This window comes from Panthera tigris, chromosome B2 (assembly GCF_018350195.1).
Source record: "Panthera tigris isolate Pti1 chromosome B2, P.tigris_Pti1_mat1.1, whole genome shotgun sequence".
NCBI lineage: Eukaryota > Metazoa > Chordata > Mammalia > Carnivora > Felidae > Panthera > Panthera tigris.
In genome coordinates, this window is record NC_056664.1 from 114,473,249 (window position 1) to 114,490,537 (window position 17,289).

The 17,289-nt window shown below is 36.6% G+C and overlaps 1 protein-coding gene across 1 annotated transcript in view; it reads right to left on the bottom strand.

Moving 5' to 3' along the window:
* THEMIS (thymocyte selection associated) overlaps nucleotides 1–14,534 on the bottom strand; it is a 190,415-nt gene extending 175,881 nt beyond the window's left edge. Inside the window, exons 1-2 of the mRNA XM_042987140.1 lie at nucleotides 14,268–14,534; nucleotides 9,323–9,575 (exon numbers count right to left, since the gene is read on the bottom strand). Of these exons, the coding sequence (XP_042843074.1) occupies nucleotides 9,323–9,413 (91 nt within the window). The 5' untranslated portion in view covers nucleotides 9,414–9,575; nucleotides 14,268–14,534. The remainder of the gene's footprint in view (nucleotides 1–9,322; nucleotides 9,576–14,267) is intronic.
* Between the last annotated feature and the right edge of the window lie 2,755 nt (nucleotides 14,535–17,289).

The following is a 17,289-nucleotide window of genomic DNA, read 5'->3' on the forward strand; positions in this document are numbered from 1 at the left end:
AGCAAGCTGTTATGTGGCTTGCACTTGTTCTGTCCTCTGTAGGAGTATTCTTCCAGATATGTATAGGATCATTTTCTCAGTTTATTCTGGCCCCTGCTCAAATTTCACCTGTTCAGAGATACCTGCCTTAATCACCCTCTCAAAAGATCATCCCTTCTGTCTGTCTCAGTTTACTCTCTATCTACTTAGTTTTTCATGGCACTTGAACATATTTTAAATCTATCATCTGTTTGTCATTTGTCCCATTCACTGGAATATAGGCTCCAGTAGGATAAGAGCTTTGCATTTCATCCTCCCCCACCCCTTCCCCGCCACTGTAATTCTAGCCTGCTGAACAATACCTGATCTAGTTTTTGTTTTCGTTTTCAGTGCAAAAAATGTGGTTTTATTCAAAGATGGGGACAGGACCTGTGGGCAGAAAGAGTTGCACCGGGGTTCTAAGGAATGATTGATTATACACTTTTAAGTTGGGAAGTTGGTTATGGATAGCTAAGTCTCTAAGGAATTTGGAAGCAAACTTTCCAGGACTGTGTGGGGTCCTTTACTGCTGTCTAGTAAAATCTTAGTCATGAGACCGTTCAGATATATATCAGTGGGCTGTATTCTTTGAGGGTGACTGCTAATACATATCTTGGGAAAGGGTAGAAATAAAGGAAGTTTCCAAAATGATTTTCATGTATTAAAGAAGACTTACAGGATCCTGGAGGTTGGGTTAATGTCAAGCTAAGGTTGCCTTTTGCCTCTAGCAAAGTATTCACATCCAGCCAGTTGAGTTCCTGGAGTAAGGTCACTCTGATCAAATATTATTATAATTTATATACGCTACTCAATGCTGAGACTCACCTGTTTCCCTGTAAAACATGTTGCCATGACCATTGCAGTATAATCATTATTTTTGGTTTTTATAATTACATTTTAATTTAACTTCTAGAGGTCAGACATTTATGTGCATTACATGTTGATGCATTTTGCTCAGTTGATTCCTAGAAATTCTGTAATGGTTTACATACCCACTGATCATGTCTCCTTTCATTTCTGTGCATTCATGCCTATATTGGGTTTTGTGAATCTTTTTAATATCTGTGATATAAGAGGTGATTAAAAATGATTTATTGCTTATTTGTGTTTTATGGTTAATAAATTTGAAAAATTTTTATATGATCTGGCACGTGAATTGCCTTTTACATATTTTTCCCATTTAAAATTTTTTTTATTCATTTCTATTTATTGTTTTTAATTATTTTTATACACATTTAGGTATTTTTTAATAAGGAAGTTTTCTAGGGTGTCTGGGTGGCTCCGTAGGTTAAGTGTCCAACTTCAGCTCAGGTCATGATCTCATGGTTTGTGAGTTCAAGCCCCACATAAGGCTCTGTGCTGACAGCTCAGAGCCTGGAGCCTCCTTCAGATTCTGTGTCTCCCCCACTCTCTGCCAGTCTCTTGCTCACACTATCTATTAAAAATAAATAAACATTTATATAAATAAATTCTCTCTCTTAAAAATAAATAAACATTTTAAATTTTTTTAAAAAAATAAGTTTTCTATTTCACAAGTTCAAATTTTCGTTATTTATTTTATATATATATATAATTTATTGTCAAGTTAGCTAACATATGGTATATACAGTGTACTCTTGGCTTTGGGATTCATCTTTTAAATACTTAGTTTTAATATATTCTTCTATGGTTTCTTCATTTTTATTGTTAATGTTTTAACTTTTAATGTTTTTTTCTCCTTATTTAATTTATGTTGGCATATGTAATAGTAGTGGAATTCAAATTAGTTACATTTTACTTTTTAGGAAGGGTTGATCAGTTTCCCTCATTATATACCAACATTATGGTAATCACGATAATAGTTAAGATTTCCTGTGAGATTTCTATGGGCCAGTCATTTTGCTAAATATTTCATACACAATAGTTCAATTTATCTTCATATCAACCTTCAGGGTCATGATGAAGCCTATTTTTCATGAGTGAGGGACAAAGCAAATGTCAAATGTTAGAAGTTGACTGAAATTATCTATCATTTTTAACAGTCAGGAGGCAGTTGGGTTTTTAACCCACAGTTTTATGCTTCATATCAACAGGGCAACTTAATAAGTTTTTGAGCAACATGTTATTAAAGTAGCATTCAATCCAGTGCCACAAAACTTCATGTCAGCCTTTCTCAAGTTCCCTCAAGCCTCCAAAATCTCTTGTTGTGGAATCATGACCACAGGATGGGCAAAACCTGGTTCTACTCTCTGTGCTGTTAGAAGAAGCAAAAAAAAAAAAAAGATAAAGCATATGTTTCCCTGCACTAAAAACAAGAGACACCAAGATATTGAAAGTAGATGCTTAGAAAAAAAGATATTCCAAAAGAAAACTGGAGAAGTAATATTATTATTTAACAAAATAGAACTTAATAAAAAAATCATATAGGAAAAAGGATGATAAAAATAGAGTAAGAAGATATAACCCTCACCAACATAAGCACAGGCAGCAACTCAACCTCAAAAACATGAAGCAACAAAAGAGAAACGAGGAGTGAACTAGATAAATGAACAACTGCTGAAAGATTTCTTTTATAAAATCCCCTCAGAAAAGTAGATGAAAAATAAGCAGTGAGAGCAAAATCTGAACGAAACAATTTAAAAATTCAGGCTACTTGGGATATATAGAGAGATGTTATACCAAACAACAAAACATATGTTTTCTTTGAGCACATGTGAAATATTCCAGAGCAGGATATATTTCATACCATGAAGAAATAGAAGCCTCAATCAATTCCGAGGAAACAATATAATACAGACTATTGTTTTCTAACAACATACAATAAAATTATTAATTAAAAGCAAAGATCCTAAAAGAAATCCCATATTATGGTAAATAAATAAAATAAATAGTCATTGGATTGAAAAGGAATAAACTGCACTTTGAAGTGCATAACAGAGAAAACGCTACATGGTAAAATTCATGAGGAGTCGTTAAAGAAGTACTTAGAGGAAAAATTATAGTTTTAAACTATAATCAAGAGGATCAAGAAATTTTTTTAAAATGACTACTGATTCAACCTAGGAAACTAGAGAATAAGCAAGGGAACAAACAGAGAAATGAAAGAAAATAATGAAAATCAAGCCAGAAATCAATAAAAGAAGCAAAGGAATAGAGAATATTAATGAAACCAAATTCTGATTTCCCCTCCAAAAAATTCTGTCGTTGGTCAGTAGTTCATACAGGAGAATTCTAGCAAATTTTAGGGAAGAAATTAAAAGTTTCTCCTTTTTTTTTTAAATTACCCAGAAGATGCTTAATTCTCTGTAGTTAATTTCAGGAAGCTAGTTTTATCTTGAATCTAAAACAGATGAGTTTATTAGTTCATTTCAATTATGATTAAATGCAAAAATCTTAAATATAATATTAAATTTCTACATTATATTTTGAAAATGTAGATATAATATGAAAGGATTCTTCAACTCAAGAAAATCTTTAAAGGTAATGTGTATTAACAGACTAAAGAAGCCAAAGTACATTATTATCAATGAAGAGAAAAATATTCATTGGGTTCAATATACATTTATTATGAAAACACCTAGCAAGCAGGAAATTGATGAAAACTTCCTTAATTTAGTGAAGGTTAAATACCAATTTTATTATTAATTTTTTAAGTTTACTTATTTATTTTTGAGAAATAAAGCACAAGCAGGGGAGCGGCAAAAAGATAAGGAGAGAGAGAGAATTCTGAACAGGCTCTATGCTGTCAGCACAGAGCCCAATGCAGGGCTTGAACTCACAAATCATGAGATCATGACCTGAGCCGAAATCAAGAGTTGGATGCTTAACCAACTGAGCCACCCAGGCGCCCCAGGTTGAATACCAATTTTAGAACATTACACTTAAAAAGAAGGAATTTTTGATGCATTTCCTTTATGATTAGGAATTAGATAAGGATTTTCATTACTGTTTATATACTACTGGAGGCCCTGGCCTACTATGAAGGTAAGAAAAAAAAAAAAAAAGGTTGCAAAATAATGTAGGAAAGTGATGCAACTCTTGATACTTTCTAATAATATCAGTATCTATTGGCTTTAGGAAAGCCAATGAAATAAAAAAGATAAACTATTAGAATTAATGAGTGTTCATTAGTACTGTTGATATTTACTTGCATTTCTTTCAGTGATAATCAATGCAAAAACAAAAGATATATGATTATTAGTCAATATAGCAATGTATATACACATATGTAAGTAAGTGTGTGCATTCTAGGAAACATTATCTTGAACTCTAATACATGATCTAGAAGATGAATTTTGCTTTTCTGTTTTTGTTTTAATGAGAGAGAAACATTGCTCATAGATAGGAAGACCTACTATTTAGAACTTGGAAGTCATAATTAAAAAGATCTCTATATTAGAAATTCCAGCTCAGAATGGTTTCATTAAGAATACTACTAAATATTTAAATGAGAAGTAACACCATATTTGCACATCTTTAAAAGAATTGAAAAAGACTCTACCCAAAGAAGTTCTATTAAGTTCAACATAACTCAGTACAAAAACATGGCTATGACATTATAAGAAATAAAAATTATAAGCAAATTTCATTCTCTAAAAGAGATATAAAAATCCTAAAAGAAAAAAAAATTAGTAAACCAAATTTAGTGTTATATGACCAAATTGGTTTTATTCCTCATGGAAAATGCTTATTTAACATTTTAAAAATGAATCAATATAAAAAACATAATCATCACAAAAATCACAGAAAGAATATGTGATGAGTTAAATGTACATTCATGATTAAAAATTATTATTAGAAAATTGGATACTTCTTTAACTTAAAACAAACATACTTCAAGATGAATTATTGAAATTTTCTCTCTGTGGTTGTAAATAGAGATGGGGGGGGTTATCATTACTCCTATTTAGTATTACATTAGAAACACTAATCAGTTCTTTAACTGAAAAAAAAAATTGGAAAGAAAAGGTGAGATCTGTCAATGTTCATAAAATACAGGACTGTGTATATAACAAATCCAAAATAATCTAAAGATATGTTTTTAGAATTCAACAAACACAACAAAGAGAAAATGAAAGTTTCAAAAGGTACTATTTATAACGGAATGAAAAAAAAAATCAAATTAAGAATAAAAGGAAGTGCAAGAACTCCACACACAAAAAAGCTATAAAATGAAAAGAGATCTATATAACTAGATAGCTATACCAGGTGTGTGGATCAGAAGACTTAATTTAAAATGGTGCCAATTTGGGGCACCTGCGTGGCTCAGTCAGTTGAGTGTCCCACTTCGGTTCAGGTCATGATCTCATGGTCCATGAGTTCGAACCCCATGTTGGGCTCTATGCTGACAGCTCAGAACCTGAAGCCTGCTTTGGATTCTGTGTCTCCCTCTCTTTCTCTGCCCCTCCCCCTTCATGCTCTGTCTCTCTCTCTCTGTCAAAAATAAATAAACATTAAAAAAAATTTTAAATGGTGCCAATTCTCTCTAAACCAAGGCATTGCTAAGCAAAATGCCAAGAACACTTTTGTGGAAGTTGGTAAGTTAAATGTACATGAAATATATATGAAAATTCACATTGCCCAACCTGAAAGAGAATAATAAATTGGAAGAACTTATTCTACATTATAATTCTCAATTTTGGCAGCATGTTATAATCATCAGGGAGATTTTTCAAAACCTGATGGTGACACCGCACTTATCACATAATTAAATCCTTATCTTCTGAGGAGAGACCTAGGCATCGATATTTTCGGTATTTCCCAGGTGTTTCATGTGCAACCAAGTTTGAGAACTACAGGTCTTAGAGCATATCATCATATATAACATAACCTAAATTATGTATTGTTGCAAACCTGCATTAACTAAGATAGGGTGAAATTAATGTAAGAATAGCAATTAGTTGAATGGAACAGAATAGATGCTGTGGAAGGAGACCCACACATGTATGGACACTGTCAATGACTAATGTAGCCCAGTACGGCAGTAGGAAAAAGGCAGTTTTTCAATAAAAGTCACTACACCAATTGGCTCCATAGAAGAAAAAAATAAACACTAATCTCAATCTCAAATCATACACACAAAAAAATCAATTTTAGTAGATTACAGATCTAAAGGATGGAGTAAACAAATGGAATAGATGCTGAGAGAATGTCTTCATGAACTTAGGATAAAGAAAATTTTGACAACACACAAAAAGGAAAATAATTATAAACTGACTACATTAACACTAAAATTAAAAACATCCATTCATCAAAAGGTGACATTTAGAAAATGAAATGTCAATTTATGGACTGAGAGAAGACATTTGCAACACAGGTAACTGACAAAAACTGATAAAGGGTCAGGACCCTCTCTTTCTCTCTCTCTCTCTCTCTCTCTCTCCACACACACACACACACACACACACCACACACACACACACACACACACACACACACACACATATATATACATACATGTAAATACATATATATACACATATATATGTATTTAAATTTATAAACTCCAATAAAGAAATGAGCCACCGACATGAACAATGTCTTTCACAAAATAGAATTTCCTAGGTGCCTGGCTGGCTCAGTCAGTGGAGCATGTGACTCTTGATCTCAGAGATGTGAGTTTGAGCCCCATGTTAGGTTTAGAAATTACTTAAAAATAAAATCTTTAGAAAAATAGCATTTCTAAAAGGCCATTGGTCACCAGGGATATGCAAACTAACCATGAGCTACCCTTATACTCTTAACAGAATAACTGCAATTACGAAGACTGATAACATCAAGTGTTACCAAAGACATGGATTAATTGGGACTTTCATAGACTGCTGGTGGGAATATAAATTGGTATAACTACTTACTTGGTAAAATTGTTTTTCATTATCTATCAAGGCTGAACATATACATAGCATATGACATGGCAACTCCACTTATTCATATACCCAACTGAATGCACATACAAGTGAACACACTTGGACAAGAATGTTAATGACATTACTGGTAACAGCTCCAAAGTGGAAATAATCCAAATGTCCGTTAGCAATAGAATGGATAAACAAATTGTGGTATATTTATCCAACAGACTATTATACACACTATATAGAACATCATGGGTTAATTTTACAAAGATAATGTTGAACATATATGCCAACCAGAAAGAATACATACTATAATTTTTCATTTGTGTAAGTTCATAAATGGACAAAAGTCAGGATAATGGTTACCTTTGGAGAAGATGGTGGATAATGATTGAGAAAGGGCACAAACTAGAGCTTTCAGAATATTTGCAATTTTCTATTTCCTGACTACAGTGGTGGTTGTATAAATGTGTTTACTTGTAAAAATTCATCAAGTTGTTCACTCTTTTCTCTTAATTGAAGTGTAACATAGTAGTGACGTAGTAAAGAATGAAGATGGTCGGAACACATGGAGAGACATGCTATATTCTTTTGTAAGATGACATAAAGATGTCAATTTTTCTCAAGTTAATCTATAAACTCAATACAATCTAATGCAAATTCTAGTAGGATTTCTTAAGTAACTAATTTCTCTAAAAACATAATTAAAAGGTCTATGAACAGCTAAGTCAACTTAGAAAAGAGGAGTATAAACAAGGGACTGGTCTATACATGAAATATATTTTAACACTTAGCCTGGAACCATTGTTACACACATTGGGTGATTTGGGCACAATCAAGAAAAAAACAGACTGATGGAATAGAAGAAATATTTCAGAGACAGACTGATCCAGATGTGAGTACCTAATATGATGTAAAAGTAGCCACATAAATCAATTGGGAAAGGATGACTAGCTTCTTAAATGGTACTGGGAAATCAGATTTATTATATGGAAAAATCTAAAACTGGATCCCTCTATACCATATCTAATCCTCCAAATGGTTTAAAAACTAAATGAGAGGGGCGCCTGGGTGGCGCAGTCGGTTAAGCATCCGACTTCAGCTCAGGTCACGATCTCGCGGTCCGTGAGTTCGAGCCCCGCGTCGGGCTCTGGGCTGATGGCTCAGAGCCTGGAGCCTGCTTCCGATTCTGTGTCTCCCTCTCTCTCTGCCCCTCCCCCGTTCATGCTCTGTCTCTCTCTGTCTCAAAAATAAATAAACGTTAAAAAAAAAAAACTAAATGAGAAATATAAAACTGTAAGGTTGGTATACAATAATAAAGAAAAATATCTCTGTAATTTCGTATGCAAAGGTTCAAAAACACAAACGATGAAACCAAAAAAAAATGATTTGGGGCTGGCGTAGGAACAAAGATACATTTCTTAATATTGTATACATGGAAAAATATGGTCTGATTCCGTATAATCAATTAACAAATGAATTAAACAAAATCCAGTGCTAAGCTGATATAGCAGAGGTGTGTGTGTGTGTGTGTGTGTGTGTGTGTGTGTGTGTATGAACTAGGTCTGATATTTGTCAATTTTTATTGCATAATATAATAATATATATCTAACACATTATTTTGTCTTGAATGAGAAAGATTGGACTGCCAGAAGTTATTTACCTTAATTTTCCAGTAGTTTGTCTGGATCTAATTCTATTACTGCCTCAACCCTACCACTCTTGTGACCAAAAATATATATTTTCCTAGAAAATAACTCTTTGTCTTGCATGTATTCAAAGTAATTCCTTAAAGATTCTAGGGTACCTGTTAATAGGCTTTAACATTTTTCTACTGAACTAACATCATAAGTGACATCAAAGCACACTAACTTATTAAATAATCTTAATGAAACCCCGATTTTTCAATACAGATTCTTAAAAATTATCTTGCAATTAGTAGATATTAATTTCTATGCCTTCAAATAAGAATGTCATTATCTAAAGAATTAGGAGCTAGGCCACTCCAGAAAAAGTGAGAGAAATGTTGGCATAAGCAACATTGCAAAGTGGTTCAGAGTTTGGTTAGTTTTTCTTTCTAAACACTGTGCTTTTAATAACTGTTTTTGTTTTTAAAAAATACTTTTTTTATATCCTAGAAATATAAACATGGATAGCGACTTTTCACTCTTGGAGTATAACCCATTTCAAAGAGGCAGAAATAATTTACCACTCATGTTGGACTGTCTGAAGGCCTCCAGAAAGCTCAAGCTTTTCACTCCATTCCTTTTCCCTATCTACCCCGGAGTCCTATTAGTTTCTCTTCTCTAGCACTCTTAGATTGTGACTGTTTTGTCAGTTACTTTCTCTCTTTTGTGATCACCTTCCTTTCAAAGGAACTCACATATTTTCTATTAAAATTTCCCCCTCCGGTTTCCAAGAGTACATATCTTATGAGAACTTTCTAGCCAGCCAAGAGATAGGAGAGTGCTTACCTTCAAAATAGATGCCCGACTGGACTTCTAGAACCCTGGGAAGGGTCCTGAGGTCAAGGGAGTGAACGAATTCCTCCAGCGTCATTGCCATTGCGCTGACTTGGGTCTTGTGCAGATCTGGTACTTACAGAAGCTCCTGGCTTCTGGGTGTCACTTGTCTGCAGTGTAGTTTCCCCTTCTCATTCCTCCCTCAGGCAGGCAGGGATGTCACGCTACAGTCCAACAGGGGTGGAGTAGCTCTATGTGGGTAAGACTGTGAAGAGGGAAGGAGGAGGCAGGGGACAAAGGTGTGACAGCTCTTTTTGTTCTCATTGTGGCTTCATTTCCTTCTGATGCTGAAGTAGAACAGGATGGGGGGGGGGGGGTTGGTGAGCATGTCTAAACAGACAATGCTAAAAAAAATGAGAGCTGATTAGCAGCTCGCTCTGTCTGTTGCCAGCCAACAGCAGCAAGACTGGAGTAAGAGTTGCTTGTGGCTTTTCAAAACCAGAAAGGAACAGGAATACAGGACGAGAGTCTAATCTTAAAAATGGCACCATGTTAATTCTTTATCTCTTATTTCATTTCTAAAATTTGGCTTTGTGCCTTATTTGCATACTCTCAGTGCTTTCATATTAAATTTGGTTACAAAAGTGCTTTGTGTCAGCTCTTTTGAGAAATCTGATACTCTGAAAAGAGAGGATCGAAACCAGTTTTTATTCTTCCACATTAAAAATTGTGCTGAATCTTAAAGGACGGTGGGGGAGGGGCACAATATGCAAAGTGAAACAGTAAATTAATCCAGTAAATTAACATGAATTTTTTAATCACCACAGTATAGTGAAAGTATCTAAATCTGTTGCAAGGAAACAGTTTCCTGGGTTTGGCTCTGCTTTTGATGTAGAGGTGACTTCAGCCTTAACTTCTCTGTGCCTCATTTGGCTCAATTATTAAATGAAAAAAAAAAAAAAAAGTAGAAGGAGTCAAATAAATTAAACAATTTCTTCCCAGGCTAAAATTCTGCAGTTTTGATTCTGTGGTCCAAACTTTAACTGGGGAAAATGCCTGAAGTCAAAGGAAGCCAGAGGAGCCTGGTTGAAACAGATCTCTTAAAAAATTCTCCCTCTCTCTATTCTTTGTATTTAGCAGAAACAGTGTTTCAGACCTAGTGTATACAACTCAAGCTGATATTTTCTAAGTTTCTTTAAGGATGAGTAAAGGAAGACTAGTTGGTATACATACAGGTGAAAGATACTAAGAAGCTGCACATTCTCCTTACTAATTGGACTCCAGGCTCTCTGTTGAGAAACTTATGGCCTCAGGCTTCAGACGGCATAGGCAGACGGAGGGGGTCGGGGCTCACCCCAGCTCCACCATATCCTTCACATAAATAACCAAGCAATAAAAGCATAGCCTTAGTTTGAGACAGAGCTTGCAAAACTCTTTCAGCTCTTAGAATCATATTTGACATTTGCAATAATCTGCCTGGTTTCATTTCTTTCTTTACAAAACTAGAATTTATGGGGTCATGTTAAAAGTTTTTCACTAGTAGCTTCTACTTCCTCACTTGCAACTCTTTTGCCCCCACATCTCCCAAATTTGATCAGTCTGCTTCTGTACTCCTCCTCCCAAATTTAGGCTCCTTAATCCAGTGCAAACATTGTTTATAGCCTAACAGCATATCTTACTTGGCAGAATATATAAAACAGGCTGCTGTGGACTGCTCCTTAAAAATCACACATCTTTTAGAACTGGTGCTACAACAAATTTCATTTCATACCTAATCCAAGCTAGACTTCACTTGCTGTTTTTATTTTTGTTTTTTAGTTTTCCCAAATCAACTTTCTATCCTAGTAGCCAATGAAGCCTTTTTGAAACATCACCAATATCTTACAGTTATGTATAATACCCTGCTTCTGCTCTTTGAACAGATGACCCTTGGTGTGTGTCACAATCTGATTCTCCTACATTTCCAATCTCAGTTTCCTAAATCAGAAGGCTGCATCAGGGGAAAGGCCATCTCCGGCCTCCAAATCCCTCAAGCCTTCTAAAATGTGGCAATACTCAATATCACGTCTTCTGTTGTTGCTCTGTATCCCCACTGTTACTACTTTAGTCTAGATCCTAATCACCTCTGACACTGCAGGGCAAGGAAATCCTGACATGAACAGCCAAGACAGAATTGACAAAAAAAAGGCATTGAGACGGCATTTGAATCACCAGTTAGTAAAATGGATGACTCAAGTTCAGCAACTAAAACAGCAGATTACAAGTGTAATAATAATCAGATTAATGAGGGCTCAGAAGCAAACCAGAGTACAAGCAATAATTTACTACATGAAAAAGGTGAAATCCCAAAGCGGTAGAGAAGAATGTTTTATTCAACAAATAGTTGTTAAGTAAGTTATGAAATAGAAGTTAGTTTCCTAAAATTCTATGCAACAAAATTAAATCTAGATAAATTTAAAAATTAAATTTAAATAAAAATAAAACAAAGGAAAAGTAGAGAAATGTCTGGAGAAAGTAAGGAAATATTTTTTCTTTTCCTTTTCCTTTTTTTTTAAAGGTTTATTATTTATTTCGAAAGCGAGAGAAAGTATGGGGGGGGAGGGACAGAGAGAGGGGGAGAGAGAGAATCCCAAGCAGGCTCTGTGCTGACAGTGGGGAGCCCCTACCTACATGGGGCTTGATCCCACGAACTGTGAGTTCATGACCTGAGCTGGTATCAGGGAGGTTTAACTGACTGAGCCACCCAGGCGCCCCAGGAAAGAATTTGTTTCTAAGCAATAATGAACGTCTTAAAGGAAAAGATTAATAGATTTGACAACAGAGATAGGAATTATGTCTATAAATCAAAAAGAAGCTTTAACAAAATGGGAGTGGGGAAGCACATACTCAAATTAAGAACTGATGTCCTAGATGTATAAAGAGAACTTATTAATTGATATGTAAAATAAAAATATTCAAGGACTTCTGTTTCTGGCTATGAGCTTATATCTGGCCAACTCTCTTACAAAGGGCAACTAGAAAAGTGAATGGTTTTTTGAAACTCTGTTTTAAGGAACAGAAGAGCCATCAGGGCAGTCGGGACCTGAAAGGCCAAGTCCAGAAAAGCAGAGAAACACAATGAGGGGAACCCAACTCTCCACACTTCTTTTTTCCTCGAGGCATTTGTGGATTAGTAACTGGCACAAAGAGAGGGGCTGAGAAGCGGAACATAGGTGGTGGTTAAGGAGGAGAGAAGCCAAGTTGAAGTTTTAGCAGTTTCACATAACTAGTGAGATAAAAATTGGAATTTCGGGCCAGCAAGGCATCCAGGGAAACAGAGAAATGAATTGTCCATTTTCCCCCTTCAGGGTTTTGCCCATTCAAAAATAGTACAGGGTTGATGTATGAGACACCAATTAGAAAGTGATCGGTTAGAAGCTGACAAAACCAAGCAGCACTTTTAGCAGTTTCATGGGTGGGAAGACTGGGCCTTCATTTACGGGAAAGAGCTCCGGTAAATACCCTGTGTTTTCAGCTGGGGCCCCTGAACGCTACTCCCTAAAAGAAAGGTTGACTATAAATAGACAGGCCTTACCAATATTGAAGGCCAGATCAAAATTAGTTCAATCCCTGATTGGATTAAGGTGATCTGCCCCCATTTTAACTGCCAAACAAAAGCAAAAGTCAACCTTGTCATTGGGGAAAGCAACCATAACTTCTATAATTTTTTAAACACAATGTCTAGGATTCGATAATATAAAAAGGTCCAATATGGAGTTATCAGGAATGTAATTTAAAATAATTTTGATTCGGGGCACCTGGGTGGCTCAGTTGGTTAAGCATCCAACTTCGACTCAGGTCCTGATCTCAGGGTCTGTGGGTTCAAGCCCCGTGTTGGGTTCTGTGAAGACAGCTCGGAGCCTGGAGGCTGCTTTGGATTCTGTGTCTCCTTCTCTCTCTGCCCCTCCCCTGCTCACGATCTGTTTCTCTCTCTCTCTCTCTCTCTCTCTCTCTCTCTCTCTGTCTCTCTCTCTCAAAAATAAATAAACTTAAAAAAATAATAAAATAATTTTGATTAATATGTTCAAAACAGAAAGCAAGAGGGAGAATTTCAGTAGAAAACGGCCATCTATGAAAAGTATCAAATGAAATTCTAGAGTTGAAAACTAACAATAACTGAATTAAGAATTCAGTAATTGGATTTAACAGAAGATTGGACAGGGGCGCCTGGGTGGCTCAGTCGGTTGAGCGTCTGACTTTGGCTCAGGTCAGGATCTCACGGTCAGTGAGTTCGAGCCCCACGTCGGGCTCTGTACTGACAGCTCAGAGCCTGGAGCCTGCTTCGGATTCTGTGTCTCCCTGTCTCTCTGTCCCTCCCCCACTCATGCTCTTTCTCTCAAAAATAAATAAACATTAAAAAAAACAAAACAGAAGACTGGACATATATTAAGAGAAGGCTGTTAGCTGGAAACAGGAAGAAGAAAATATTACTCTATTTACAGAGACATAAAAAGAATCCAACATTAAGAACAGAAGAAACATTTTAGCCATAGCGAAAAGGTCTTCTGTTTACATTGCGTCCTAAATGAAAGGAGAGAGGGGACAGAGAGAGAAGCAACATGTTAAGAGACGACAGCTGAACCTTCTCCAAAGTTGTTCAGGGTATAGCCATGCGGTGCGGGCTCCCGGCGATCTGTCTCTTGTTTCACCAGCGTTGCGGGAAGAAACCCGGGGACGCCCCTTTTTCCAGCCTCAGACCATTCTCCAATCTCTTTCCCCAGTCACAGCCTTGAGAGCCATCTTCTCAGCTATCCCCTGCCTCGAGGACGAGCCAAGGCCGATTTTTGCACTTAACTCCTTACTGCGGGTCAACCATGAGCTCCAGGCTCATCAGAATTATTCCACCAAGGTGGAGCCCCCCACCCCTCGCCCCCGGCCCCCTGCCCCCAACGAGCATCTGCCGGCCTCCTACACCTACCTCTCTCTGGGTCTCCATTTCCAACGTGATGATGTGGCTCTGGAAGGCACCGGCCACTTCCTCGGGAGTTTGCTGAGAAGCGTGAGGCCTTCCAGCGTCTCTTGAAGACAAAAACCCAGCTCGGAAGCCACGCCCTCTTCCCGCGCGTGCAGAAGCCTCCCCAAGATGAGTGGGTAAAACCCAGGACGCTCCGAAGCCGCCACGGTCCTGGACAAGAACCCGACCCAGGCGCTTTGGCCAAGAACCCGACTCAGGCAGATGCGACCCAGGCGCTTTGCATCTGCCGGTGCAGACCCCACCTCTGGGACTTCGGAGGAGCCACTTCCGGGATGAGAGGTGAACAGCATCAGGGAGATGGCGGCCACCCAGCTCCCCTCTGCAGGCTGGGCTGGAGAGTATCTCTCCGAAAGCTCACCCTCAAGCACAACTAGGAGCCTGCGGGGCCCAGAGCCTTGCATCCCCCTGAGGTCAGGGCTTCTGCCTGAGTCTCTCCCTGCAGCCATTGGGCAGCTTTTTAACCACCCTGGAGCTCTCTCCCAAGCTAGGGACCAAGTGGAAACAATGAAGATTTTACACCAAAAAAAAAAAAAAAAAAAAAAATTTTTTTTACAAGTGGACCAGTGTAGTTCAAATCTGTGTTGTTCAAAGGCCAATAGCACTTGGGGTGCCTGGCTGGCTCAGTTCATAGAGCATGTGACCCTTAATCTTGGGGTTCTGAATTTGAGCCCCACATTAGGTATACAGATTACTTATAAATATAATCTTAAAAAAAAAGGTCAACTGCAATCAACAGCTCAGAGAACAGCCATATATTTAATTCATAAAACCCATATTGCTGAGGGTGCAGTATATAGTCACTTATATGTACTGCAAACTTATGTGATCTATCTTGAGATCAATTTGGTCTAGTAATGGTACATTAAATGTACCATTAATGTTAAATGTTACATTTAAACATAATCAGATCAACAGAAAGATCTATTTATACCAGTCATTGAAGCCTTTATTACTTTTAATGGCATAAAAGAAAAAAAAAGGAAAAAACCTCAAGTAAAAGAATGGAGGTTATTTACATAAGTTATCCATATGATTATATACTACAATGCCACTAAAAAGCATGTTTTTAAAGAAAATTGTTGATATGAGAAAAATGCTAACTATATAATGCTAAAAATTGAGAATAAAGGAGAAGCAGCATAGACAACAAAATCTAGAATAAGTACCAAATTTTATATTTTTAATATGCTTGAGTGGCAATATCAAAAATTAAAAGTCAGTGAAATACTGTTTTTTTTCCTCTTGAATAAAGATCACTTTTTTAGTTCTGTAATTTCTAGCACCTTCATTTTACTGCTTTTATCTAAGCCACCTATTACTGTATCCCTTTTTATTATATCTTCTCAGCATTTTTATTCCTTATCTTACTTTATACTCATAGCCATACTCTTTTCCTTGAAATACTCTCTTTACTTGCCTTCCTTAACTTTTCATTCTATTTTCTACTTACCTCTTCTAGGTCAAATTTTCAGCTTCCTTTTTCTCTACTTTTTTAAGATTTTATTTTTTTTAATGTTTATTTATTTTGGAGAGAGAAAGAGACAGAGTGTGAGTGGGAGAAGGGCAGAGAGAGGGAGACAGAATCTGAATCAGGCTCCAGTCTCTTCTCTGTCAGCACAGAACCCAACGTGGGACTCAAACCACTCAGACACCATGAGACCAACTAAGCCACCCAGGTTCCCCCTTTTTCTCTGATTTTTAAATGTTGTGTTCTTGTTCACATTTATTTTGGATATTCAAATGTAATTTCTACCTTAAATGCAATGTAGAAGGTAATAAGAAGCACCACAAGGTCAAGTCTAAGAAACAAGGTGTTTTGGACAAAGGGCCCCATGGAGAGCAGCTGTTGCATAACTTGTCAATTGTTGTCAGGAAAAAATACAGGCCCGATGGTGTTGGGTTTTAAAATTTTCAAAAAAATAAAAATAAAAAATGACATTTTTCTTGGGAAATAAACTTTACATGTTTGCCACTAATTCTCATTTTTAAGAGTGAGAGGCAAATTAATATTATGTGAAATAACCTGATCTTTTTACTAAAAGTTTTCAACTTATTCTCAGAAAAGGAAATGCTGATCAAAAACAAACCAATTAAAAGGCTGTCCAATATGATGACCTCTGACCTTGACCAGAATAGTGATACCTTCTAAATCTGTCTCTGGTCCATAACTAGACCTATATAAAATCTTCTGGATATTTTTCAAATCTTATATTCAACATGCCCAAAATTGAATGTTTCTTTTGCTTGAAGAAACAACTCCACTGTCTGCCTCTCCTGCTATATTCTCTGTCCCAGGAAATAGCAATAACTTCCATCCAATTTTTAAGCCAGAATCCTGGGTCTTGTTAATGACATCTTCCTCTGTGTCATACCCTCTATCACACAGTCAATGAGGAAATCCAGGTCTATTGCTGGGATGTTTCTCAAGTCTTCTATGTTTCCTCAAGTCTATTGCACCTACATAAAGAAGGCCACCGCCATCTCTTGCCTACATGAGGGTGAAAGTTCTTAGACTATCAAATCTTGAAAACCTCCTTCCTCCCTCACTGTGAAATCTACTTGACCTTTCTAAAGTATTAATCTGACCAAATTCCTCCCTTCATTAAAAGACTTCTCTGAAATGAGCATAACGTTTTTTTTGTCAACTATACCTCAAAAAACAAAACTTTGGCAGCTTATTCTTTAGTGGTTATTATCTGGAGTCTCTCTGTTGCAATGAATAGGTTGCAAGTGACAAGAACTCAACTCAAGTAGTGTGCTCCACACGACTCGTGGCCACATCCTGTGCGTGCTGTTTGGTCCTTTCTTTTAGGAAAAGTAGGAAGAAATCCTTGTGACCAAAAGCTTTTGTTCTCACGTAAGCGTCACCAGTGTCTGAGGGCCTCTCTCTCAGAAAGATGCACTTCACATTATGCCAATAACTCAAACGTGTTTGGAAAGTTCTTGTAGAGAAAGATCTCTGTTC